This window comes from Chaetodon trifascialis, chromosome 7, assembly GCF_039877785.1.
Source record: "Chaetodon trifascialis isolate fChaTrf1 chromosome 7, fChaTrf1.hap1, whole genome shotgun sequence".
NCBI lineage: Eukaryota > Metazoa > Chordata > Actinopteri > Chaetodontiformes > Chaetodontidae > Chaetodon > Chaetodon trifascialis.
In genome coordinates, this window is record NC_092062.1 from 21337896 (window position 1) to 21362188 (window position 24293).

General features: G+C 43.5%; 3 protein-coding genes across 8 annotated transcripts in view; 2 read left to right on the forward strand and 1 right to left on the reverse strand.

The window, feature by feature from the left end:
• Nucleotides 1-8166, forward strand: part of ddr1 (discoidin domain receptor tyrosine kinase 1) — a 41169-nt gene extending 33003 nt beyond the window's left edge. For 2 of the 5 annotated variants that reach the window (XM_070966253.1, XM_070966256.1), the window contains 7 exons: nucleotides 972-1091; nucleotides 2777-3078; nucleotides 3160-3287; nucleotides 4008-4205; nucleotides 4315-4582; nucleotides 5281-5430; nucleotides 5995-8166. In XM_070966253.1, the coding sequence (XP_070822354.1) occupies nucleotides 972-1091; nucleotides 2777-3078; nucleotides 3160-3287; nucleotides 4008-4205; nucleotides 4315-4582; nucleotides 5281-5430; nucleotides 5995-6135 (1307 nt within the window). In that variant the 3' untranslated portion in view covers nucleotides 6136-8166. The remainder of the gene's footprint in view (nucleotides 1-971; nucleotides 1092-2776; nucleotides 3079-3159; nucleotides 3288-4007; nucleotides 4206-4314; nucleotides 4583-5280; nucleotides 5431-5994) is intronic. The other 3 variants (XM_070966257.1, XM_070966258.1, XM_070966254.1) reach the window with 2 other exon arrangements.
• Nucleotides 8167-8419: 253 nt separating this feature from the next.
• Nucleotides 8420-16535, reverse strand: flot1b (flotillin 1b). Its single transcript, XM_070966425.1, has 13 exons — nucleotides 16420-16535; nucleotides 15595-15645; nucleotides 15058-15133; nucleotides 14293-14383; nucleotides 12769-12912; nucleotides 12487-12606; nucleotides 12010-12105; nucleotides 11714-11866; nucleotides 11424-11605; nucleotides 11243-11288; nucleotides 10866-11003; nucleotides 9997-10161; nucleotides 8420-9908 (listed from the first exon to the last, which is right to left on the reverse strand). The coding sequence occupies exons 2-13, from the start codon at nucleotides 15635-15637 to the stop codon at nucleotides 9879-9881; spliced, it is 1284 nt and encodes a 427-aa protein (XP_070822526.1). The 5' UTR covers nucleotides 15638-15645; nucleotides 16420-16535; the 3' UTR covers nucleotides 8420-9878.
• A 2415-nt stretch (nucleotides 16536-18950) lies between these two features.
• tubb5 (tubulin, beta 5) lies at nucleotides 18951-23637 on the forward strand. Of its 2 annotated transcripts, none has more exons than XM_070965706.1 (5): nucleotides 18951-19155; nucleotides 21714-21822; nucleotides 22076-22186; nucleotides 22293-22537; nucleotides 22658-23637. In XM_070965706.1, the coding sequence occupies exons 1-5, from the start codon at nucleotides 19099-19101 to the stop codon at nucleotides 23468-23470; spliced, it is 1335 nt and encodes a 444-aa protein (XP_070821807.1). In that variant the 5' UTR covers nucleotides 18951-19098; the 3' UTR covers nucleotides 23471-23637. The 2 variants fall into 2 exon arrangements, with proteins under 2 accessions (XP_070821807.1, XP_070821806.1); XM_070965705.1 differs by having other exon boundaries at nucleotides 18997-19155; nucleotides 22079-22186.
• The last annotated feature ends 656 nt before the right edge of the window (nucleotides 23638-24293 follow it).

The following is a 24293-nucleotide window of genomic DNA, read 5'->3' on the forward strand; positions in this document are numbered from 1 at the left end:
ACACACACATATATGATCACACAGTTATGAAGTGCTTTCAATGAGAGGATAAGATCAGTGGTTTGTGTTGAAGCTGAGTGGTTCAGTCCCAAAAAACTTAGTAGCGTGACCTAGAACATGAGTAGTGTGACATGCAACATGCTAGCATACTGTGAAACATACCACATGCTAAGTAGGTGGTGACAAAGATTGAGCTGTAGTCAACCGCACACAGTTGGCACAGAGTCAGCAGAAATGACACAGTGCAAATATCCATATGTTCAGAATTTGCATTTCTACAAATATGGATGTGGTTTGTTTTGCGTGCCTGTGTTCAGCCTCTGTTTGTTCATCGCGCCAACAAGCTCAACCTCATTTGCAGAGGAGAAACAGCAAGAGAAAAAAAAATGTCACGCATATCAAGAAAACACTGGTATTACAATGTATTTCACCACACCAAACAAGAGTAAATCAAACCAAACTCCCCGCGAGGAAGAGTGCCTCCGAAAAGATGCACAGCGCACAGGGGACACAAAGGAGCTATTGTTCTGAGAGAGGGGAAGAAAAAGAAGAGAGGGAGGAGAGAAAGAGGAGTAAAGGGAGAGAAGGCATTCCTTCACTTGCATTGCACCGCAGGAGGTCTGCATGCCGTTTTTACTAGGCGCCTGTGTGAGTTTGAAATAACATGAGTAACAGAGACATTATTTCACCCGCTGTTTTTTGTCATGTTTGGTTGTTTGTTCTTGCTATGCTCTTCTCTTCTGTGCTCAATGTGTCATTGCAACCCCTCCTCCTTCCTTTGTATCATAATGGATATGCTAACGGTGTCATGCTAATGGTTGTTGTTGTGTGTGTGTGTATTTTGTGTCACGTGCCACTTTGTACCATCTGTGTGATCCGTGTCATGGTTCCTGCGTGTACCCCGCCTCGTCCCGTGTGTGTGCGTGTGTGTGTGTGTGTGTGTGTTCATTCATTCGTGTGTGCCCTCCCAGCCCTGCTGTTAAACAACCCAGCCTATCACCTGCTCCTGTCAGATCACAGAAAAGGCTCGAGACCCCTAGTCGTCCCCAGCACCACTCAGGCTCAGGAAAAGAGCCTCAATGTGCCCCAGGGTAAGAGACCTCAGACTGGGCTAACACAGTCAGGAGGGGCCCCTACCTGCCTACCTGCCTACCTACCAGTCTGTCCGGGGTTTGGGGCTTTAGAAGTGCTCTCACAGCAGAGATGGGATTAGTCTATTTTGCATGTGTCTAACCTTCATCATCCCTCCTGTTACTCACATAATTAGTCACTCTCATTCGCTCACCTCCCAACATAACTCACACTTTGTTTGAAGGGATGGTTTGGTTTTTGGGGAATTGTACAAATTGTACAAAAACTCAAACAGACAGTTTGGTCTAGACTGAATGATCTGGACAACTTTTGGACGAGTTGACGTTACATTTTCGGTGCCCAGAGGATGTATCCTGACTTTGGTGAACCCCTGACTTTTCCTCTAGCGCCACCTTTAGGTTGATTGGTTTTGAGTGAAATGTTTTTTGTGGATTGCCATGAAATTGAATACACAGGTTCATGCCCCTCTTGGGATGAATTGTAATCACCTTGGTTATTTGTGGAATACATGAAAAACTAATGACAGCTCAATCTTCCTCAGATGTACTTTGTCTTTAGTGCAAATCAGCAGAGGTTAGCCTGCTAACACGCTAAACAAAGGTGGTTAACGCAGAAAACACCTGCTAAACAAAAGCATGTAAACATTGTGAGGAAGTGAGGATGTTAGCATGCTAACATTAGCGTTTATCTCAGGGCACTGCTGTTTCAAAGTGTAGCCTCACAGAGCTGCTGGCTGTAGACTCAGTCTTATTGTCGCTTATGGTCAATGGTGAGCTTAGCTTAGCTCACATCTGCAGAATCACAAAGCCACTACATAACGGTTACAATTAAAATGCATTGTTCCTATTCATGGGCATGTGCACATTGAAATAGACTGGAAAGTTTCCCATCATCTGCATTATGATTTTAACAAAGATATAACAACTTAGCATTCAACAGCCACACTCCCCACAAGTTTTGACTTATGTGCGCTGTCAGACCCTCATGGGAAGCTGATGGCGTTGAATGGTAGATTGTTATACCTTTTGATAAATTGAAACTTTAAGAGGTGTTTAAAATTTATCAGCAAGTACAGCAGTAGACCAATACAATGTCCCAGAAAGATTGATTGGAAAAAACGCCCACTCATCCATCACCAGCAGCTCACCTGTGTGCTCTCCTGATTTTGATACCTGCCGCACCACCTGATCGACGTCCAGGAGCTAAGCAGGAGAAATAGTAATCAGCACTGCGAGGCAGCTCCCCAGCATGTGTGTTGTGGCTAAGGTCTTTTAGTGGCCCCCGACATTTAATTAAGAACTCCAGCAGACAATGATGAATGACCTTGTACCAAGTCAGAACAAGTAGAGCTGAAGATATTTTTAAACCTTTGCTAAAATTTCACGGTCTGATTTGGTTTTGTTGTTTTGTCCTTCACTTTATTTTTTACCTCTGTAACTTTCTCAGTCTGTTTTATTTCTGTACAAAACCTTTGTACTGAGTTACATTTTTTTTTATTTTTTTTTGTCATCATCTAATGAAGTTCCCCTGAATACAAATTATCCCTTCATAACAAGTGTCTGAACACTGGCCTGACTCTAATAATGTGATGTCATCTGATTGGTTCACTCACAGAAAGCTCTTTGTTTTTAATCACACACTTCTTCTCTCCATTTAATCCACCCTGACTGTCTCTTCCCTTCAGCATGTGGTTTGGACATGGACATGGAGAAGGGTTTCCCGCTGGCTCAGGAGGAGCCGCCTCCATACCCTGGCTCCCCTCCTTACCCCTCCCTGTCTCCCCCCGTGTCTCCCCCACTGCCTCCCAGCGTTCCTCATTACGCTGAGGCAGACATCGTGAGCCTGCAGGGCGTCACCGGGAACAACACCTACGCCGTGCCCGCCCTGGCCTCCTCCAGCCCCGGGGCCGACGCCGCCCCGCTGCCGGAGCTGCCACGCCAGTGCCTCATCTTCAAGGAGAAACTGGGAGAGGGACAGTTTGGGGAGGTGAGAAATGACCTCAAAAATGTGTCTTTTTGTGTGGGTGGAAGGGTGACTGTGTGTTAACAATGTCTGCTTTTCTTTCAGGTGCACCTGTGCGAAATCGAGAGCCCTCAAGACCTTCCCAACTTGGAGTTCCCCTTCAATGTGAGAAAAGGTCGCCCTCTGCTGGTGGCAGTGAAGATACTGCGCCCAGACGCCTCCAAGAATGCCAGGTCTGTAACATTATGCGCGGCTTATCTTCTCTTCATTGAATTGCAGCACTGAATATTAGGAATATCTGAGTATATTTAGAGGTGTATGTCAGAGTCAGGAAAGTTCAGAATGTGGACTTCAAAACATATCAAAGCACCCAGCTTTCACATATTATATTATCAGGTCCTTATAGCTTATGTGTTGGTCATCAACTACATGACATTACCAACATGTTCAGCAGAAACAGGGCAACAACACCATACACCAACACGTCCAATATTTTCTCACATTTTAGACCTAATTTGCTCCCTCAGCTCCTCAGAAAATATATCTGGGTCTCTGTGGTTTTCTGGATGTTTGTCCTCTTTTAACCAGCGGCCTTTTACTTTCTCCTCTGCCCATTAAATGGGCGGGTGAAATCGGCCCATGTGAGCTCATGTGCTTGGAGTGGCTGTCTGCAGGTTTATATGGGAGGTTTGACAGAGACAGAGTAACACAAACATATTGACCAACAAAACAAATCAATGAGGTGGAAAGCTGCATAGAACAGCAGACTGGGCTGCTGATTCACTGAGGAATCAGCAGCCTTCTCACATCAGTGGGAACATCAGAAATGTTGCACAGAAGCTTTAATTTTTAAAGTCATTTATTTTTAAGAAATTTAGGGTTATTTTTAAGAAAGACCCTGAAAGAGGTTTCTTTACTCTGATGCATTTCGCTCCTCCGTCTCGCCCTGGTAGGAACGACTTCCTGAAAGAGGTGAAGATCCTGTCTCGCCTGAAGGATCCGAACATCATCCGTCTGCTGGGAGTGTGTGTGAGCAGTGACCCCCTCTGCATGGTCACTGAGTACATGGAATGTGGAGACTTGAACCAGTATCTGTCCCACCGAGTGCTTCTGGACAAGACAGGGCCTTCACACAATACCCCAACCATCAGGTAAAACAGAAATGCGTACACATGCTCGCACATATACACAGATACGAGTGAACACGCAGTCATGACATTGAGTTATTTTTTACTCCGTCTATCCATCAACTTTTACCAGTTACCCGGCCCTCATCTCCATGGCCAGCCAGATCGCATCAGGAATGAAGTTCCTCTCCTCCCTCAACTTCGTGCACCGGGATCTGGCCACGCGTAACTGCCTGGTCGGGGGTGAGAGGGGCGAGACCGGAGAGGATCGGGGTGGTGAGCGTCACATCAAGATAGCCGACTTCGGCATGAGCAGGAACTTGTATGCTGGGGACTACTACAGGATCCAGGGCAGAGCTGTGCTGCCAATCCGCTGGATGGCCTGGGAGTGTATCCTCATGGTGAGAGGACAGGAGTGATGTGTGGTGTGTGATGGTTGGATGCTGCACAGTAAAGCCCCCTCTGTTCCTTTAAACAAAATCTCAATCAATCAAACTTAATTTGCCTTGCACCTATTTACTACGGTGGCCCTGAGAGCTCAACACACAACACAAGAAGACAGACAACACATCAGAAAATGAAGAAAGCATTTTCACTAGCTGGACACCACATGCACAGCATTTAGAAAAATGCTAAATGCAAAGTGAGAAAACACAAGCAAATACAGAAACGCTGCAAGTAGCAGAGACAAGAACAGAAACTGTCTCCAGGGGACACTAAAGAGCGATTCACAGACGGGGACACATGAAAAAAAGTCGAGTGCATCTCATTTTCCAACATGCTTACAGATGGCACACTTCAAGCTTTCTCCTGGAAACAGTTTCTGTTCTGTGTTTGTTTGTGTTTGCTTGTGTTTTGTCTGAAGCTGCAGTACGTTATGCTGTCAGGGCCGTAATTCAAAATGATTTACCAGAGCAAAGAGTAAAACTCAAATCCAAAAACGATGAATCATAGCAAGAGGAATCTGGTACACATGCCATCCCTTCCCAACAGTTTGCCGTCCTGTGATAATGCTGCTGATGATCATTTTGATACCGATGGAGATCGTGACGTTGAGGATGAAGAAGTGTTTGTCTGCGTGGTTTGTGTGCGCTCTCAGGGAAAGTTCACCACAGCCAGCGATGTGTGGGCGTTCGGGGTCACTCTGTGGGAGATGCTGAGCGTTTGTCAGGAGCAGCCGTACTCCAACCTCACAGATGAACAAGTCATCGACAACGCTGGGGAGTTCTTCAGAGACCAGGGCAGACAGGTACAACACGCAGAAACACACACACAGATGTTGGGGTATAAAGTAGCCCATATGTACTTTGTAGGCTCTAAATGAATCTGGGTATGTCAAAATGTCCTCAGTTTATGTGAATGTTCTTATCTTTAAGTGTCAAGTGTCAGTTAATTGTTCAGATAATAATAAAGTCTTTGTTTCTGCTGATTGAGGCTGTCATTCACTCTGCTTCACACTGGGCTTTTGTTGGTTTTCATAGAATAACAGATGCTAATGAATGCAAAGCGGCAGCCAGAGCTCAAACTCATCGTTGACCGTGGAGGTTCAAGATATCAGATGCTTGAGTTTTTAGTAAAGCACATTGTTGAAATCACAATTCTTAAAACCGATTAAAGACACGTGTTGGATGAAGGATATCATGACATGAGCTCAGGGACACTTTGTAAAACTGTCAGTGAAGCTTGTTTGCAAATGATTGTGTTCTTTTTTTTACGCAGCGTCCCAGCTTATCTGATATCAGGGTTGTTTTTACAAAACTTGCTTCCTCCTCCTCCTCCTCCATACACCTTTCTCCCTCTCTCTCTCTCACAGGTGTATCTGAGCAGGCCGGCCGTGTGTCCTCAGGGTCTCTACGAGCTCATGTTGAGCTGCTGGAACAGAGACTGCAAGCTCCGCCCGTCCTTCGCCTACATCCACTCCTTTCTCACCGAGGACGCCATGAACATGGTGTAGAGAGACACGACGAGGAGAAAGACAACAACGCTAAGGATGGGAACCCTCTCGCACACTTATGCGTCCTTGCTACAGCGGGAAGGTGTGGTGGAGGTGCTGCACAGCAGAGGCAGAGGAGGAGGGACAGTGGGTCGCTCGCTTTTTATATTTGTACTTCTTCTTTGGTGAATGGGGCTGAGACACCGCTGGTTCGGTTTATTTCCACATCAGACCCCAACCCCAAAGGCAAAACTAACCCCAGCTTTAGGTAACAGTCCGAGCTACATTTCCCAGCGGTTGGTGGTGGGTGCAGTCTGCATAGGAACTGTCTCTCTTCTCAGATACTTAAGGAACAAAGAGGGTTTGTGTGACTGGTGATTTAAGTGGTGTAGAGTTAATGACACGGGACGCTGCAGAGGCTAAATGACAGAAAATACTCCAAAGTAGGACCATAGCAAGCTAGAAAATGAACAGTTTGCACTGCACATGTGCACTGCAGGCGACACACAAGCCTCTCCACAGAGCTCCCCTCGTTCAGGCGTGCAAGCGTACGCAGGGATTGTCGAGTACAGCCTACTGTATTCATTTTAATCAGTCTGATTCAGCAGGATTACTCATGGCTTCAGCACCTTTTGCCCCTCTGAGACACAAAAAGCAATGATCCACTAAATGTCTCTGAGACGATTTTAACTGACATAAAGTGTGAGTGATGAGATCTCACCATGTTTTTTGACCCTTCATCGATCCTCTCTCTCAGCCCCAGACCCTCAGTGCCCCACATCCACAGCTGTAAGTCAAAGTTATTGTGGACCAGACAGCAGCAGCCCCCTCTCTGCGATGTGATTATGTCAAGTTTGCTCTCAGCCACCGACCCCCCCCCCACACATACACCCTGTCCATTAAAGTCAAAAAGCAGTTTCTGAATGCCATCTTTGAGCCACAGAGAAGAACTGTGTCCCTGTTAGTAAAAGGACTTCTCAAACCTGAGGACACGGGCTCAGAAGACGAGGACAGTGCCGCTGCCAGTGAAACTGGAACCGTTTTTCCAAGCAGAGACAGTACTGCCAGCCGGGGACATCTTCTGATGCACCTGCTCAGGTGTTTTAGCAGTTGTTTTGTTTTTGTTTTTTTTGGGGGATCTGGCTGTGATCCAGACACAAAGCTTAGATATAAATTCCACAACCAGCTGCACTTTAAATCCTACATGCATATCCCTGGCCACGATGACACTCTTCTCTGTGAGGGGCCTGATATGATTCCTGTCAATGTGGATTCGAATGCAATTTACCTGCAGTGATTTCAGATATCTGCCGAGGGAGATCAAAATTCAGGACAGTCCGCCTGCCTTTTTTTTTTTTTTTTTTTTTAAATCCTCTCCCTCAAGGCATTGCCGAACCATTAGATGTAAAATATTATTTAAAAAAATGGGATGGCGCCATCATTTCATCTCATTTTAAATGTATGACCTTTTGTTCTGAAGCTGTCAGCGTGGAGACGGGTGTTTACTCATCGATCAGTCAGTCTTTGCTCATCCAAACGCATTACTGTATCTTAAGAACACACAGTTATGGCATGGCTCAACCAGGGAACGCTTGGAGTCCTGATTTTAGTGTGAATGTCAACATCAACCTCTGCATTATCCCATGTTAATACGTTAAGCTGACTGTGGTAGAATCAATGCATCTACCTTACTGATTGTATAGCACTGTAAATCAGTCCTGGGATGATCATCACGTAATACATGTTTACTGTGCCATGAGTCATTTTTGATACACTGTAGTTCAGCTAAACCCATATTTTTATATATACTGTATGTACTTAGACACTCCTTGGTGTCTTGATTTTGTCCTTTGGTGTCTTTGAAGTTGAGCATAATAGTATGTACATATTTTAAGGACAGAATTGTAATTTCCTTTACTAATATATGGAAAACTCTTTGTTACATTTGGGGTCTTCTGTATCTCTGTAGAACGCTTGCTACCTTGATGCCATTGTAATTCATCGTTGCCTATTTTTGTAGATGTTTTAATAAAGTTAACCTTTTCAAATAAATCAAGATGTGATCTCAGGCTGTGACTAGGGATTTTTTTTTTCCATTATTGGCTAATCTACCAAATGTTTTATAGAATAATTCATTCCTCGTTTGGTCTGTAAATCATTACCAAGGGGTAAAATAATCTTTGAAAGGTTTAGGTTTATTTTCTGTGAATCTATTCATCTCTAGTGTGCTCCATGTGGTCTTAAATGAATCCTCAACCACTTCAGTTAACTTAATGAGGTAGAAAAAAGCAGATGCCAACAGGTGTCGGTGATTATAGCATATTTTATTGTCTACAGAACATTTCACTACAGATAAATCTCACACTACTATACAACTTCCACACTATGTAAAAACTGCTGTCAACTTAAGTGATAGACATGCACCAGCGCATTCTGAATGGAAGTGAGAGATTAGTCAGGAAAACGTACAAAAGAGACAGATTTGGCTTTCATCTACCGCCATTGTTAATGACGGCCAATGGCTTGGATCAGTTGCATACGCGGCAGGATTACCTGACAGAAAAGTGTTATAGGCCTTACTGGGAGAGGTCACCTTGACTTCACTGTTGAGGAGTTTTAACCAGGCACTTGGCGATAACAAAACTCATAAGGCTTGGCAGCTTAGTGTGGAGTCTGAAAAAAGAAATAAATCAGCTCCCAATCAGAGGTAGTGAACTGTTATTCAGAACCTTCCATGAGTGTGAGAGCTAAAATCTGTCAGAATCTGTAATACTCGGCATCACATTGTCATGGAAAATCAGCACACAGAGTAAAGCCTCCTGAACGTTAGCTTCAACTACATCTAAGCAGCAGGCTAGTTAGTCAGCTGGCCGGTTAGTGAGGGTCCCTCTTTATGCTCGCCATATAAATGCCACGACTCTAGAAGACACTGCAGCTGCAAGTCAAAATTCAGCATTGTTTTCTCGACGACATACTTTCATTGCTTTTCACAGGAAACCCCTTTGGCTTCTTTCCACCAACCACTTCCTTCCCCTTCACTCTGAAGCACAAATCCTTCCACTTGCAGTACGACTGATATGATTTCGGGTCCAGTAACAGTTTCTGCTCAGAGATGTGGTGTAAACAAGCAGCACCACAACTCTGTTTCTTTATATTGGACGAGTACACAAAGAGGAGACAATACATAGATTAGTTTAAGTGAATAATATAGACGTACGACGACAGCATGACGCCCACACACAAAGCTATGCAGTGATGCTGTTATAAAGAGGCTCTGAACTATTTAATGAATCTGGAGGCACAAAAAACTTTGAGCCATAAACACTTTCTACATTAAAAAGTAATAAAAAAAATAATTAGTTTGTTGACCTAGTCCCTATGCAGGGAAAATTATAGGCTGATTGCAGCACGATAAGATAGGAACTTTCATATAGACGGTGAGGTGTAAGAAAAACAAGGACAGGAGTTCCTACTTGCACTATCACTGGTTGAAAGTGGGCGGAGGCTTTTGTCTCCTCCATCAATAACTGGATCGCTCGCTTCTGCTTCTGCTGTCTCCCACCGCAGAAAGCACAACAGCTCAGACCAGGGACACGAGGAACCAACAAAAAAAGACACACAAGTGAAACACATGCATGCACAGAGACAATCAGACTACGGTGTTGCAGAGTTGTTATAGTGGTTATAGGCACGAGGAGGGAGATCTGAAGCTCCAAGTTTGGATATTGGTGATGCCTGTTCTGATTGCTTCTCATCCTCTCTTCTTAATGCACAAGGGTGGTCTTTCCTGAAGCCTGCGAAGTCAGTGAGAGAAACATGAGATGATTACCACCCGCACCAGTCTCACATCAATCTGTTTCTCACACACATACTCCAGCTTACCTGGGAGATGTCGATTCCAGTGAGTTTCTCCACAGCAGAAGGCAGCCTGGTCATGATATCTAGCACCTCTCCAGCAAGCTTGGCCGCTCCCACCTCCGAGCTGCCACTGGACACCATTGTGACCTTGTTGGCTGCCGACAGGGGCTTGCTGATCTCCTCTGCCATCTGCAGGATGAGAAAGAACAGAGGAATTAATACTAAAATTTAGCAAGACACATTTGAGGAAGATGAAATCAATCCAAAACAAAATGTGGTTGTGATTAACAGGGTAAAATAGAGCCAAAGGCACCATTTTGAATGAGAAGAACTTAAAATCAAAGGAATTTTTTTTTTGGAAGCATAAGCTTTTCAGGAACTGAGGAAATTGCACGTGATATTGAGAGCTACTTCGCTTCTTATTCAGGAAGCTGCGGTTGTGGGTGGATGTAACGAAAGACTGTGAAGTAAGAAATATTTGGATTCATAAAATCAGCAGAACAACTATGAAGAAGTCCTAACTGACAATGTACAGGAACAAATTAACTGACGTAAACCTACGTTACAGTCAAATTAAGTTAGTATGAAGAGCCCTCCAAGCTGATGACCACAGCAAGTGGTCAACAGAAGCATGATTTTAAAAAAAGAAATTGACATTGAATGAGCTTAATGTGGATTGATCACCTAAAACTAATATAGAGTAAAATAAAACTAATGCCATAACCTGGTGGCTCAGCTGGTACAACATTTCTTAAATTTTTTAAATTTTTTTAGGCTGAGTCCTGACTGCAGCAGCCCGGGCCCTTTGCTATATGTCACCCCCCCCCCCCCCCCAAAAAAAAAGCTGTGATGCTAACAACATCTATTCATTCATCCACAGGAGTGCGACTGACCAGAGGCAGCTTCTCCAGCAGCATGTCCACCATGGCTCCATCTTTGTACTCCATGAAGGCCTCGGCTTTCTTGGACATCTGCTCTGCCTCGGCGCGACCCTTAGCCTCCAAGGCGAAGGCCTCTGCCTCGCCCTTCATCTAAACACACACATACACAAACACACACAGGCATAAATGTATCGAAGAAAAAACCTGAATGTACAAAGTTAAGAGAAGAAGATAAGTTAAGATGACATTAGAAGCGTACAGGAATACAAGCCCGGGCAGTAATGATGTTTAGCAAATATGATATGGTTAACAGGCAGGGAGGGGAAGGCGGAAATGTGATCTGGAGGGAGTGTTTCAGAAAAAAAAAAGAGGCATGTGGCAGGACTCACTCTGATGGACTCGGCCTCGGCCTCAGCCTCCATGATAAGCTGCAGGCTGTGAGGAAGGAGAGAGATTGCAAACTGTTTAACTGTCTGAAGTGATTTTATATTAAACTTTGTCCTTTTTGATTTTTTAAAGATGCTCAACTCTCATCAGAGCTATAGAACAGTGCTATGCTCCAGCACTCACCGCTGTGCCTCAGCCAGCCTCTCCAGTCGGTATTTCTCTGCCTCTGCAGGCTTCTTAATTTTGGCCTCCAGCTCCTTCTCCTTGCGGATGATCTCCTGCTCCTGCAGCGTAATCTGCTGTGTCCGCTCCACCACCTGAACCTGCATCTTCTCCTCCTCGATGCGCTGCTTGGTCTTGGCAACCTGAAGAGGGAAGCAGAGGAAAAGGAAAAATCAAATGAGAATCACTGAAAAGTAATTAGATATTGTCAAAAATCCACAGCGTGACCTGAGAAGATCGGATGACAGTACCTGGAGCTGATAGGCCATTTCTGACTCAGCCTTCTTGGTGTTGACCTCGACATCATAGGCTGCCTTTTTCAGCTCGTAGTCTCTCTGGGATTTTGCCATCTCGATCTCATTCTTATACTGAGCTGAAACCTTCTCTTGCATTGCATGGGCCTCCTGTATGTATCATTTAGCAAGACAGAAACCAAGAAATGTTGGTATTTCTTTTCAAATGATGGACTATTATTGTTTTCAGATCATCCATATGCGGAAACAGGCAGAATGACAGCGAAGAAAAAGACCAAAAGAGCGTATGTTACCCTGATGACAGCATCTCGTTTGTACTGGGCCTCTCCGATCCTGGCGTCCTTTTGCACCTGGGCTGTTCTGGCTTTGCCCAGAGAGTGAAGGTAGTCCTGAGAGAGGCAGAAAAGACACAGAGAGGGGCAAACAGTGAGCGTCAAGTATGAGACAACACAGCTGGAGCCCCCTAAAAAGGAAGGCACGGCATAAGGCAAACAAAAACATGAGATGGTGTGGTTACCACTAAAGCACTTAGACCTAATTATTGTACAGAGCGGTTGAGGGTCTGCTGAGTCAGAGACAGTGAGTCAATATCAATCAACTAAGTGCATTACTGTGAACCATACAAGACTAAAAGCTTTCATATGAAAAAAAAAAAAAAAAAAGGCTCATAATGACGCTTCAGATTCCTGCTGCTGCAGTAATTTGTGTGCCGTGTGGTGTTTCAATTACCAAATTTTGTCAGAAAATGAACCTGAACAGACACAAAGTACCTGATCATCATGAACATCTTTGAGCGTGTAGCTGACCACACCAATCCCCATGTTGACCAGATCAGAGGAGGCCACCTTGAAGACCTGCTCGGAGAACTTCTTACGGTCCTGGTAGATCTCCTGTGCACAAAGAGAGATATGGTCATCGTAGTCCTGGCATACTACTTATGGGCATTCAATTTGTGGTTAACAGAGATTAATCCTAAACATAAAGCTTCTAAACAATCTTTTACGGGAGGAAAACATCCAGCAAATCCATTTGGACAATGTCAGTGCACCAACCTCCACAGTCAAATGGGCGATGATGGCTCTCTGGTGTCCCTCCAGCGTCTCCAGTGCAATCTGGGCAATCTCAGCCTCAGACTTGCCCATGAACATTTGGCAGGCGGTGGCCAGCATCTCCTTATTCTGGCCCTGGATCTTCACCTGGAAAAAGACAGGAGAAGAAAACGTGAAGAGGCGAGCGGCAGGCTGGACTTGTGGCAGAACATGAAATTAATTGCTGTTGACAGTTAAAATCTGGCACGGGTTGGGCCTTGAAGTGATGGAGACGTCCCCTGCTGAGCTCCCCATGTCAGGGCAGGCATTACAGGCAGGAAACGGTTTATCTTTATGGATTCTACTGATGCTGGATTGACAGTCAACACATTATGCCTTTTATGTTGTGTTTTACTGTATGTGTAGTTTATTAACATTTTGTCACCACCAAAGAAACACTTGCTCACTGCTAAAGTGTGATAAGGTTGTCAAACATTCACTAGCTGCGGTTAGCTATTGGTTTGATTAACGGTTTACAGTCTAATGTGTGCTTGTATTGATGTCTGACTGTGGCTTATCAGGCTACTTATCAGCTAACTGTATTCATTTTCTAATGGCAGCATGGCTGCCCTTTGTTTACACGTTTATAACATTTATATTTGTCAACAAGTTTTTAAGCCGAGCGTCTACGAAAAAGCGTGAGATTTTAAGTTTTTAATTAGTTTTGGTGAAGTTATTCTGAAGACCTAAGAGGCCAGATCAGAGGAAGAATATCAAAGCCACCGATCATGCAGAGGGCATTTTTTTTCTAGGTAATCCTCGTCAGTTACACCGTTAAAAACCGAACTGTTGGCCAAAATAGATGAGAAAGCAGAGACAAAGAACACAGAGCAAACCATCCTGAGAGGGGAAATGACAGCAGCCACTGACCATGCTGATATGAGTAAAAATCAGACTAAATAAGCAACTAAATCAGCTAAGACAGTAACACCAAAATTCAAAGTCAGACAGTCAGACAGTCTTCTTTTCATTTTGTACTTGTCTGAAACATGCAACTCCTTTTGCTAAATAACCAATGACTCATTAAATGGGAGTATCTCTCTCTGACCTTTTCCATCAAGCCTGGGACCTTTGTTCAAGTGTCATTTTCCTTTTCCTTATTTGACTTACTTACGAACAGTAAATAAACTTCAGCCTTGCTGTGCTTATATACACAGTACTGGTGAGTCCTTTGCTCTGGGGCTTTGTTTCTGTATGTTTTTTTTTTTTTTAATTCCACACTAGTTACTTGTTCCAATCCCCTCATACTGTAAATCCTTCATTAATATGTCAGTGATACAGACAGACCAAGGCCTGTGTGTGCAACAGCCTGTTCCTGCAGACAGGTGTTTCTTTTAAACAGCAGCTGATCCCCCTACCCTGGCTTTTGGTGTTTAGGCAAAATAGCTTAATCTATTACAATGACTTCTTTTGTTGAAACATGCACAGATCCATCTGAACAATAGATATCATTGCTGGCATTTCAGTCACGCCATTCTCAAAGCCTACCTGTGCAATGCCAGTGACAGAGATAGGAACACCATGACGGGTGTAGACTTTGTCACTCTTCACATTTAGCGTCAGGGTGTTGAGTGTGATTCTAACAAGAAAGGGCATAAAATAAAACAAAGGGATGAGATAATAACAAAGAGCAAGAACGAAAAGGGATAGCAAAAGAGATGCAGAGGAAAATCTGTGAGATATCAGCCACAAAGACTCCTCCTCCTCCTCCATGCTGCTGAGAACAAACAGCTGGTAATGTCTCCTCCATTAGTGATCAACATACTTACAGTAGAGAGCAGGAGGGCCAATGGCCGATATATAATACTAATAACATGTCCTTCAATGATGATAACAAAAGAGACACAACTGCTGAACCTACTTGAACATTTATTTGACACTAATGTTATTTTCTGCATTGTCACTGTTTGCTAGAGCAGATCTGCACTGTCTGTAGTGCACTTATTTAAAAAAAAAAAAAATCAAGTAAATAAATGGCCAAAGGTAATCAAAACGGAGAAAAAGACTGTGCACCATTGCTCACATGTCTGCATACACTTTTTGTTTAATCAGCCTTGTGAGTGAAGGCATCAGCCAACGCCGCCTAATCTCAAAATGCCAGATATCAGCCTGGTTAATAGGCCGACTGATTATTCATTTTATCGCTATCTTCTATCAACATTTATTTCCCTTGTTGTTGACAATACATAAATCAGTAAGCGATGTTGTACTTAAAATATAAATGGAGGAAATAGAGACTGAAAATGGCATCACCTCTGGATCTGCTGGATACAGGGGAAGACAAACACTCTCCCTCCAGCAATCATTAGAGGAGGTGAACGGCCAAAGCCTGGATGGAAAGAGAGGAGGGGGGAAGCACATAACATAAACATCACACTATCATTCATTATCAACCAGCTGGTTACTCAAGAGTCACGGACTACGTGCAACCCAGGGTTACAACAAACTGAGTTATGCAATTTATTCATGACAGTGAGCCGACATATTATAGTAAAATGGAAAATTCCTACTGTACTCCTATGAGTCAGTAAGTGTTAATCAATATCATTTTATCACAAGACATGGTGATTAAGTCACTCACATGATACATGTTTATTGATCCAAGGTACACAAAACCTGTCTCTAGTATAATGACTTCCTGAAAGTTTGTAGAAATATTACAGCATTCATGGAGGCTGAAGTGCTTCACTACCCGACAGGGAATATTCTGGTTTCCTATCATTTCTGCATTATGATGGGAAATAAATGTGCAAATCATGAGATGCAGGCAAAAGAAATTAAGCGTCTTACCGGACACCACCATGGCTTCATTGGGTCCACATGTGTAAAACATCTTGACTTCTGATTTGAGAAAAAAAAAAAAAAAATAGAAGACCTTGTCATAGTATGAACATTACTACAGTGAGCAAATAAAGGGACAGCATCATGTTTTCTTGGATATAACTGGGGGGCGTTTGGGTTGGAATGAACTTGGTAAAAGTTGAAGACCGATAAAAATTGATATATAAAGCTAGAAAGCTGGATTAAGTAAATGTTTATAACAGAACTGACGGGAACATGCGCCACCGCCCACTGTATCCTAAACAATATTACCAGAACCCTTTGTATTAGCCTATAAAACATTATCTAAAAATCAGATTTTGTGACGTTGTTATGGTAGTATTTCACAGGCTACCACTAACATGTGTCTCTGCCAGTCATGCTGACCAAACCCTTTAATTAAGCCTCCATATTTTCACACTGAACCTGAATGCTCCTCCTTCCGCAGCCGCATTACAGGGTCGTTTCGAAATGACTACAAGTTGTTCTTCTTCTACAGAAGACGCAATGAGCACGGTGTTGTTAAGCATTAGTTACAGCCGCGAAAACACTTCGGTACGGCAGGATTAACGTCAGACAGACGGTGCATTAAATGTAAAACTGACTAAGTCCGCGAAGAAAGCTAGCTTGCACATTAACGTTAGCTAGCTGCTAGCTGATAAACGACAGCAGAAAGGGGTCTGGGACGATAACGTCACTACGCCCGTGGAAAAAAATAGTCCACTGTTTATACTACAACTATTAACTACAACTAAACGATACAGCAAATCGAACTGACGGTTTCCCTTCACTTACCGATATCCGATCGGTGAAAAAAGCAACCCTTAATAGAATAAACCAAGGTCAGTTTGATCTGATGCCGCTACGATCAGGTAGTGGGCCGTTTCGACTCAAGTGGTAAAATGTCAGCTGAAAAAATGTCTGTTTGGAGAGGGAAGTGCGCACTGACCACGCCCATCGTCCTGCAATAATGCACGCGCGTTTGTCGCCACCCAATGGTTAATGTGGATAACTGCACCTCTACTGTTGCTACGCAATCACATCTATCTATCTATCTATCTATCTATCTATCTATCTATCTATCTATCTATCTATCTATCTATCTATCTATCTATCTATCTATCTATCTATCTATCTATCTATCTATCTATCTATCACGTGTCACTGTTTAACTAATAGTGAAACATCCTATCTAGTTGTTTGAGACGATTTGATAATGTTGATTTCCATTTACCTTGGCCTCTTTGCATTGCCAGAGGCATTAGCTGCCAGCTATCTGAGCAAAATCTTCAGCCTTGCCAGAATCTATAATCTTACATAATAATTTCTACTCTTAATTTATGCATTTAGTGTCTGATTTAAAACACAGTATTCAGCATGTTGCAGACAGAGGACACACCACACAAAACACATGATTTTTTTGATTGTTTGGTTTATGTCGTGGCTTTGAAAGCAGGTGCCCAAACATTACATGCACTGCCTGAGATGACATTTTTAACCATCACCATCAATACTCACCTTGGGAAAAAATAAAAGCAAATTTGTTCAAAGCCTCTGACTGATGCACAAAATGATGTTGATGATGTCAACAGCACTCCTCTACATGATTGATGACTGTACTCTAAGAAAATTTAAAGTAGGTACACAACATGTGTTATATATTCAGATATGACAGTAATAATATGCACAATTAGAAGTCTTGTGTTACAATTATGCTCAGTGGTACAACTATACTGATAGAGGTGCACGACATTAATATAAATGTATTCACAGGGGAAAATGCAAAGGGAGTGAAAACCATCACAGATTTAAACTATAAAAGCTTTCCTTTCATGTCAGGCTTTTCTTAATGACCAGTTATATTAGTAAAATAAAGTCAGTTGAGTAAAATAAATCTTTAGTTGAAGTAATTTTCACGAAATGTAACATCAGGACATGACTGTTTCATATAATTAAAATCCTCCAGCCGCAGAGTTTAGTTCATACTCTGTAATCCAGTGTTAAAACTGTAATCTGATTATTTTATAAACATGGACGGCTTCGGATTTGCTCCTGTTTTTTTCCTCACTGCCTGATGAGAGCTGGTAAGAGGGGCCTGGCTCACACATCCTGACCAGACGTCAACCATCAAGCCCCTGCTTCATTTTTTTCGTCCTCCTTTATGTCAAGAATGAATTAAGTTATTTCCCAAGGCCTCCTCCATCACTGTAGGAGACCTTGTTAGCAGTTATCTAACTGGTATCAGCAGGTTGTCTTCTGAACTTTAACATTCAACATGTTCCTTTCATTGCATCTTTGCTTAAACACACTGTGATGGTACGTTTGCCAATCAGAGAGATGAAGCCGACTGGCATCAGTGATAATCGAACTCTTACAGCAGAGCATTGTTTCTGTGAGATGTGGAGCAGTTAAGGGTCATTTTTCTGCAGCTATATCCAACAAACTTTGTTTTGAGGCTGTGTGGGCTCACTTTGTCTGGGAATGTCACACACACAAACATGCGACTCACACAGCCCCAAAATGGAAAGCTACAGAATTATCCCTTCTGTTCTAAATAGACCTTGTGGTGAGTTTGTTTTCTCAAATGCTGCTTCCAAAGCAAACAATTAACTTCAGTTCATAAGCCAGCATGGGCAAGAAGTCCTTGAAGCGCTCAGAAAAAAAAATTTAAAGAAGACATATCTACATTTCCATGACAACTGGTGAAACTTCATCTGCAGATGAAGATTTGATTTACTTTATTGGTACATTTCTCTGAAGGTTGTTCTCCATCAGACGGTGTGCACACTGTCACATAACAAAAACACAACATTCATACAAACACATGTATCACATCAGATACTATGACGAAGAGGCTGCAGTCAGCATTCACACTCAGCTGGATGCAATGCACCAGAGCTCCTCCTCATCAAAATCATGTAATATGATAAAAGGCTTGTGGTTTTTTTTTCAACATGCCACCTCAGATATTTTCTAACATTGCCAAGCACCCTGAAGAGAGGGGGCTTGAACTGACTGACCCCCTCATTGTCTCAGACTTGAAACTGAGATATCTGCCATCTGTCCTCTCTGCAGGGAGTGTTACAGTAAGGGGAGTGATTTCAAACAGCTGATCGGTTATTCCTTCTACTGTCTCAAACAAAAAAGAGGAAGAAGCTGCGATACATCTTCCTGTGTGTTTCTGGACACCAGCTGGTAAAATTCTGCTCAATCTCCATATCTAATTTCACCTCCCTGAGCTGCAGCAGCGCTCCTCCTCGTCCCTGCTCCGGGTCAGCCGTCGCAGCCAATCCCCGCTCGCAGCAGCTGGGTCTCGGGTCTAGCCACGCCTGCTCCCCGGCCCCAGCCTCGCTCTGGAATCGCTCCAGCATTATAAATGCATTGTCCGGCTCTTTAAGTCTAGTCTGCGGACGGCTCCTCGTACACCGTGAAGAAACCTCTCTGCCCGTCGCTCTTAAAACTTTCGCATCCACAATGAGGGAAATCGTGCACATCCAGGCCGGCCAGTGCGGTAACCAGATTGGTGCCAAGGTAAGAAAATATAATTATTGCGATTTTATTAAATCCTTTGCAAAATTACGAATTCCCCCCAGTGTTGAAAACGCCCAAGGCTCATTATGCAGAACACACTCCTTAGTTTTCTTATATGAGATCTTTATGTGGCTGATTGTTTGATTATGGATAAAGACAGAAGTACCCCTTTTGTCTCACTGTGCATGAATAAAAACTATACATTTCCTACATTTTTGTATTTAAACACGCAATAAATCAGAAAATATCACTCATACATAGCGGCAGCCCATTGTTGATGTGCGTTTTTGTGCTTTTCTGTCTCTGAGTCTTGTGCACTGCGGTAACTGGTGGGTGGGTGTGGAGCAGCGGACCGTGCTTGCTCTCATCATATAACGGCATAACGGGGTTCTTGTGTCTCGACGGGTTTTGTTCACACCACACCGGGTGTGTCTGCGTCTCTCAACAGCGAGGATCCAGCTGACCTCGAGACATTGTCTGGGGGAAGAAAGAAAGAAAAAAATCGGTCTATTCTTCACTTGTCAGAGCCCTCCAGTCAGCCCTTCATTCCCCTGCTTTCTTTGTCTTGCACAGGCAGATATGGCTGGTATTTCAGACAATGACTGGGAGCTGGAATGGGAGGCCTAGTTTTTTTTTTTCCTCCCCAAATGAGAGATGGATCAATAGCCCATATTGATTAGAATTTATTTCTGCAGGCTGTACATGCAGACTGCTGTTTCAGCTGGTGAGAAAGCAGAGGAGCTGTGGAAAGGGTGTGGCATGGATAATTGGTGAAGAAAGAAGTGCTCCTTTTAAAAAGACTGATATTTTGCATTTTCTGATACATCATCAGCGCGTTTAGCAGTGAAATACGCTCATATACTCGCTTTCATTTTGCCAATTTATATGCAATTTTAATACATCTGAAACAATAGTCTACTTGCAGTCTGGCTCACAAGTACAATACATCACCCACCCAGTCTTACAGTAACAATTGCCGTCTGCTACAGTGCATGCCTTCTTGGCCCATTATTATGCCCGTCTTATTGCCTCCTTTTGTTTTACAACTGATCATTTGTTACAGACAGCATATGTTTAAGTGGGACCCCGTAAACACACACAGGGCTGCTTGGAGACCACGTTAACAATGGCCCATATATTGTAGGATTCCTCATTATCATAGTGATGCTGTGCTGACAGACATTTTAATGTCCAGTAAAGCAGGACAGTCTTTGTAATCAATGTCTTTCCTCTTGTAACCAAATTAGGGGTTGGGTGGGGGAGGAATGGAGGAAACAGCTGATGCACAGTGGGTGAAGTCATTGGGCTGTCAATTGCCTTAATATGCAATTGCTACCAATGTCTTGGAATGATGACTATAGGAAGTATACACAACATATAATTATTTTAATAACAATTTTCTATACTTTTATTGATTTTTTTTTTTTTACAGATTTTAATATTATGTAAATGATATATACATATAGGCTTGTGCATTTACATTTAATGCGGTAAATTAGTATAAAATCAATCTCTCCTTTTCAAGCATGGAGTATAATTTCTGTTTGCCCAATATGGTGCTAAAACAGCGACTGGTGGCCTGGTAGTGAGGATCTCCATTTGTTTCCAGTCCCCCAGGACTCACTGACTCAGATGTCCGGTGGGTATGATTGACAGAATTGCTGAAGGGCTACACTGTGGTGAATTAGGTCAGGGTGTGGCATTGCTTCTCTGTCTTATTGTCCTCATTCTTTCACAATGATTATTTTCAGTCTTTACTGATAGCCATCTATCGTGCTACTGTCAAATATCAGAGTTTCTCCGTCTTTTTTGGTCGTACTTTTCGGCTTTTTGTTCTTCTCTTTATCCCATTTGGGACTCTCTCATATTAAGGTCACTTGGTCATTTTTGTTTTACATGGTCCTGTTTAAATGTCATGATACTTAAACCACAGCTGACTCCCAATCTCTTAAGTACTGAGCTACAATACGGCTCGCTTATCCAGATTACTCTAAATCCTCCCATTGCTGCTGTTAGCATAAAATAGAGGCTGTATGACAAAAAAAAGCCCCAGTTGGAAGATATCACAAATATATGTGCATGCAAATGGATGCCTGCGTATGCAACATAGGGGTCCTTAGAGGATTTAATGCAAACCCACTCTTGATTCTGGTATTTAAGGAGAGAACAAGACGTGAATACAGATCTGAAGACAATCAGCGTCTTCAGTGTAGTGTGACAGCCAGCAAATGGAGTTTATTCTCAGTTTTGCCTGTGGTGCGATCTGTAGCTCCTTTGTGCTCCCTCCTTTGCATTTTACATCTAGAAGAACTGCATTCTGCTAAGTCATCAGTCAGCGAGTGAGGAAATATTAACAGCTGCATTGTATTAAAGGGGTTAAGATACGACTTGGTAAAAGGGGAAAAATCCTGTCATTTTCATCGGAATCCAAAAATGCAAACCCACTTCTGTTTTTCTCATTTAAAGTCCCCAGTCCTTTAAACCGCATTGCTAATGGATAGATGCGTACTTTCTTTGCAAGTAACTGTCATATGATACCTTCCATTTTGTTACTGCAGTTCTGGGAAGTGATCAGCGATGAGCATGGCATCGATCCCACAGGGACTTACCACGGAGACAGTGACCTGCAGCTGGACAGGATCAGTGTCTACTACAATGAGGCCACAGGTAAGCTGCTTCTCTGACAGCTCATTTGCACATAAATTAAGAGCATATTTATGTAAACATAGATTCAGTTTGCCATATCATTCTAACGTCAGATGTGTGTCTCATGCTTGCTGTCATACATGGAATTTCTCACATTATATATCCCGTTTAACATCCAAGACTGTGGTTTCCTGTATTATTGAGCTGGTATGTTCTCTCTCCCCTTCTCCCCCAATCTCTATCCACATCATCTCTCGTTCTCTTTCTTGCGGAGGAGGTAAATATGTACCCCGTGCAATTCTGGTGGACTTGGAGCCTGGCACCATGGACTCCGTGAGGTCTGGACCCTTTGGGCAGATCTTCAGACCCGACAATTTTGTGTTTGGTGGGTGGAATGGAGACATGTTCTCCCATTAGTGAATGAGTAGTAAAGCCTTTTATGAACACAGGGGAAAGAATGGCTCACCTTTATGTTATTCCTTCCCCTCCAGGTCAGAGTGGTGCTGGCAACAACTGGGCCAAGGGTCACTACACAGAGGGAGCTGAGTTGGTGGACTCAGTCCTTGATGTCGTCCGCAAAGAGTCAGAGAGCTGTGACTGCCTGCAGGGCTTCCAGCTCACCCACTCACTTGGTGGTGGAACTGGGTCCGGTATGGGAACCCTGCTCATCAGCAAGATCCGCGAGGAGTACCCCGACCGTATCATGAACACCTTCAGTGTGGTGCCTTCCCCCAAGGTAGCGTACACTTGTGACCGAGCATGAGAATTTAAGGTTTTAATTTTAGTTTCTCTTGTCTCCGGTTTTCTCCTGTAAGATCATGAGACTGAAGAAAGATGATGTGTTTTCTGTCCTCAGGTTTCAGACACAGTGGTTGAGCCTTACAATGCTACCCTGTCAGTCCACCAGCTTGTAGAGAACACAGACGAAACCTACTGCATTGACAACGAGGCCCTGTACGACATCTGCTTCCGTACTCTGAAACTGACCACACCCACCTACGGAGACCTTAACCACCTGGTGTCCGCCACCATGAGTGGGGTCACCACCTGCCTGCGCTTCCCCGGTCAGCTCAATGCTGATCTCCGCAAACTGGCTGTCAACATGGTGCCTTTCCCCCGTTTGCACTTCTTCATGCCTGGCTTCGCTCCCCTGACCAGCAGAGGCAGCCAGCAGTACCGAGCCCTCACAGTCCCCGAGCTCACCCAGCAGGTGTTCGATGCCAAGAATATGATGGCTGCCTGCGACCCACGTCACGGCCGCTACCTTACCGTGGCCGCCGTGTTCCGTGGCCGCATGTCCATGAAGGAAGTCGACGAGCAGATGCTCAACGTCCAGAACAAAAACAGCAGCTACTTTGTGGAATGGATCCCCAACAATGTCAAGACCGCCGTCTGTGACATTCCACCCCGTGGCCTCAAGATGGCCGTCACTTTCATCGGCAACAGCACAGCCATCCAGGAGCTGTTCAAGCGCATCTCTGAGCAGTTCACAGCCATGTTCCGTCGTAAGGCTTTCTTGCATTGGTACACAGGTGAAGGCATGGATGAGATGGAGTTCACTGAAGCAGAGAGCAACATGAATGATCTGGTGTCTGAGTACCAGCAGTACCAGGATGCCACTGCCGAAGAAGAGGGTGAATTTGAGGAAGAGGCTGAAGACGATGCTTGAAGATAAAGATGTGAAGGTCAAGACATCAATGCCAAAACGAAAAATAATCAAAAAGGAACAACCATAAAAGTAACCATGGAACAAACATAGTGTCATTGCTAGAATCAAACTTTAGCATACATAGATTTCCCTTGTGATTCATTGAAAATAAAGTTGTCAAATGAAAACGTGTTTGCCTTTCATTAATGCTTGCATGTTAATAATTATTTGGGACAAAACATCAACTGCCATTCAACCATTACATTCCAATAACATTTCAAACCAGTGAAGGTATAAAGGATTTGATATCAAGGCGTGTTTTCAGTGAAGGATTAATGTTAACTCTGTTGAGGTCAGCAGCCTCTGTGGAAGAGATTGCTGATGCATTCATGTGTTGCTCCCTGCAGCTATGAAAATGCATCATTCCTTTTTGTTCTTACGCACAGATTAGTAGGTTTATTGTGTGGTCCGTGAGCATGAAGATATAAAACAGTTTTCTCGGTGCAGACATGCAGTAAGTTGGATATGGTCACCAGATATTATATAGTATATGATAAGCAGTAATACCTAGAGGTGTTTCTACTCTGCAAGTAGTATGATGGTTAAGAGCGGACAAACAATTTGTAGCACGATAAAATGCAGACCAAGCTTTTCCTCTGCGCCAAGCCACATTCCCTCATCTATGAGTCAAACCTAAGAACAATATGCTCATTGCACCCTGGCAGCTGGGCCCAAGTTCCTCCCACACCGGCCCCAGTGTTGCTGTGTGTAACTGAAATAATGATTGCCCTGAACTACCTTTTCACACAGGGACCCTCCTCAAGGCCTCAAGGTTTCCATAGCC

Bases quoted from the DNA above. Each gene is read 5' to 3' on its own strand.
- flot1b (XM_070966425.1), bottom strand. From the start codon at position 15,637: ATGTTTTACACATGTGGACCCAATGAAGCCATGGTGGTGTCCG. The intron at 12,913-14,292 runs GTAGGCTTTGAG...GTCTTTTTCCAG, and splicing joins CTGTCACTGGCATTGCACAG to GTGAAGATCCAGGGCCAGAA. The intron at 11,867-12,009 runs GTAACATACGCT...TGATACATACAG, and splicing joins AACGAGATGCTGTCATCAGG to GAGGCCCATGCAATGCAAGA.
- tubb5 (XM_070965706.1), top strand. From the start codon at position 19,099: ATGAGGGAAATCGTGCACATCCAGGCCGGCCAGTGCGGTAACCAGATT. The intron at 19,156-21,713 runs GTAAGAAAATAT...TTGTTACTGCAG, and splicing joins GTAACCAGATTGGTGCCAAG to TTCTGGGAAGTGATCAGCGA. The intron at 22,187-22,292 runs GTGGGTGGAATG...CTTCCCCTCCAG, and splicing joins ACCCGACAATTTTGTGTTTG to GTCAGAGTGGTGCTGGCAAC.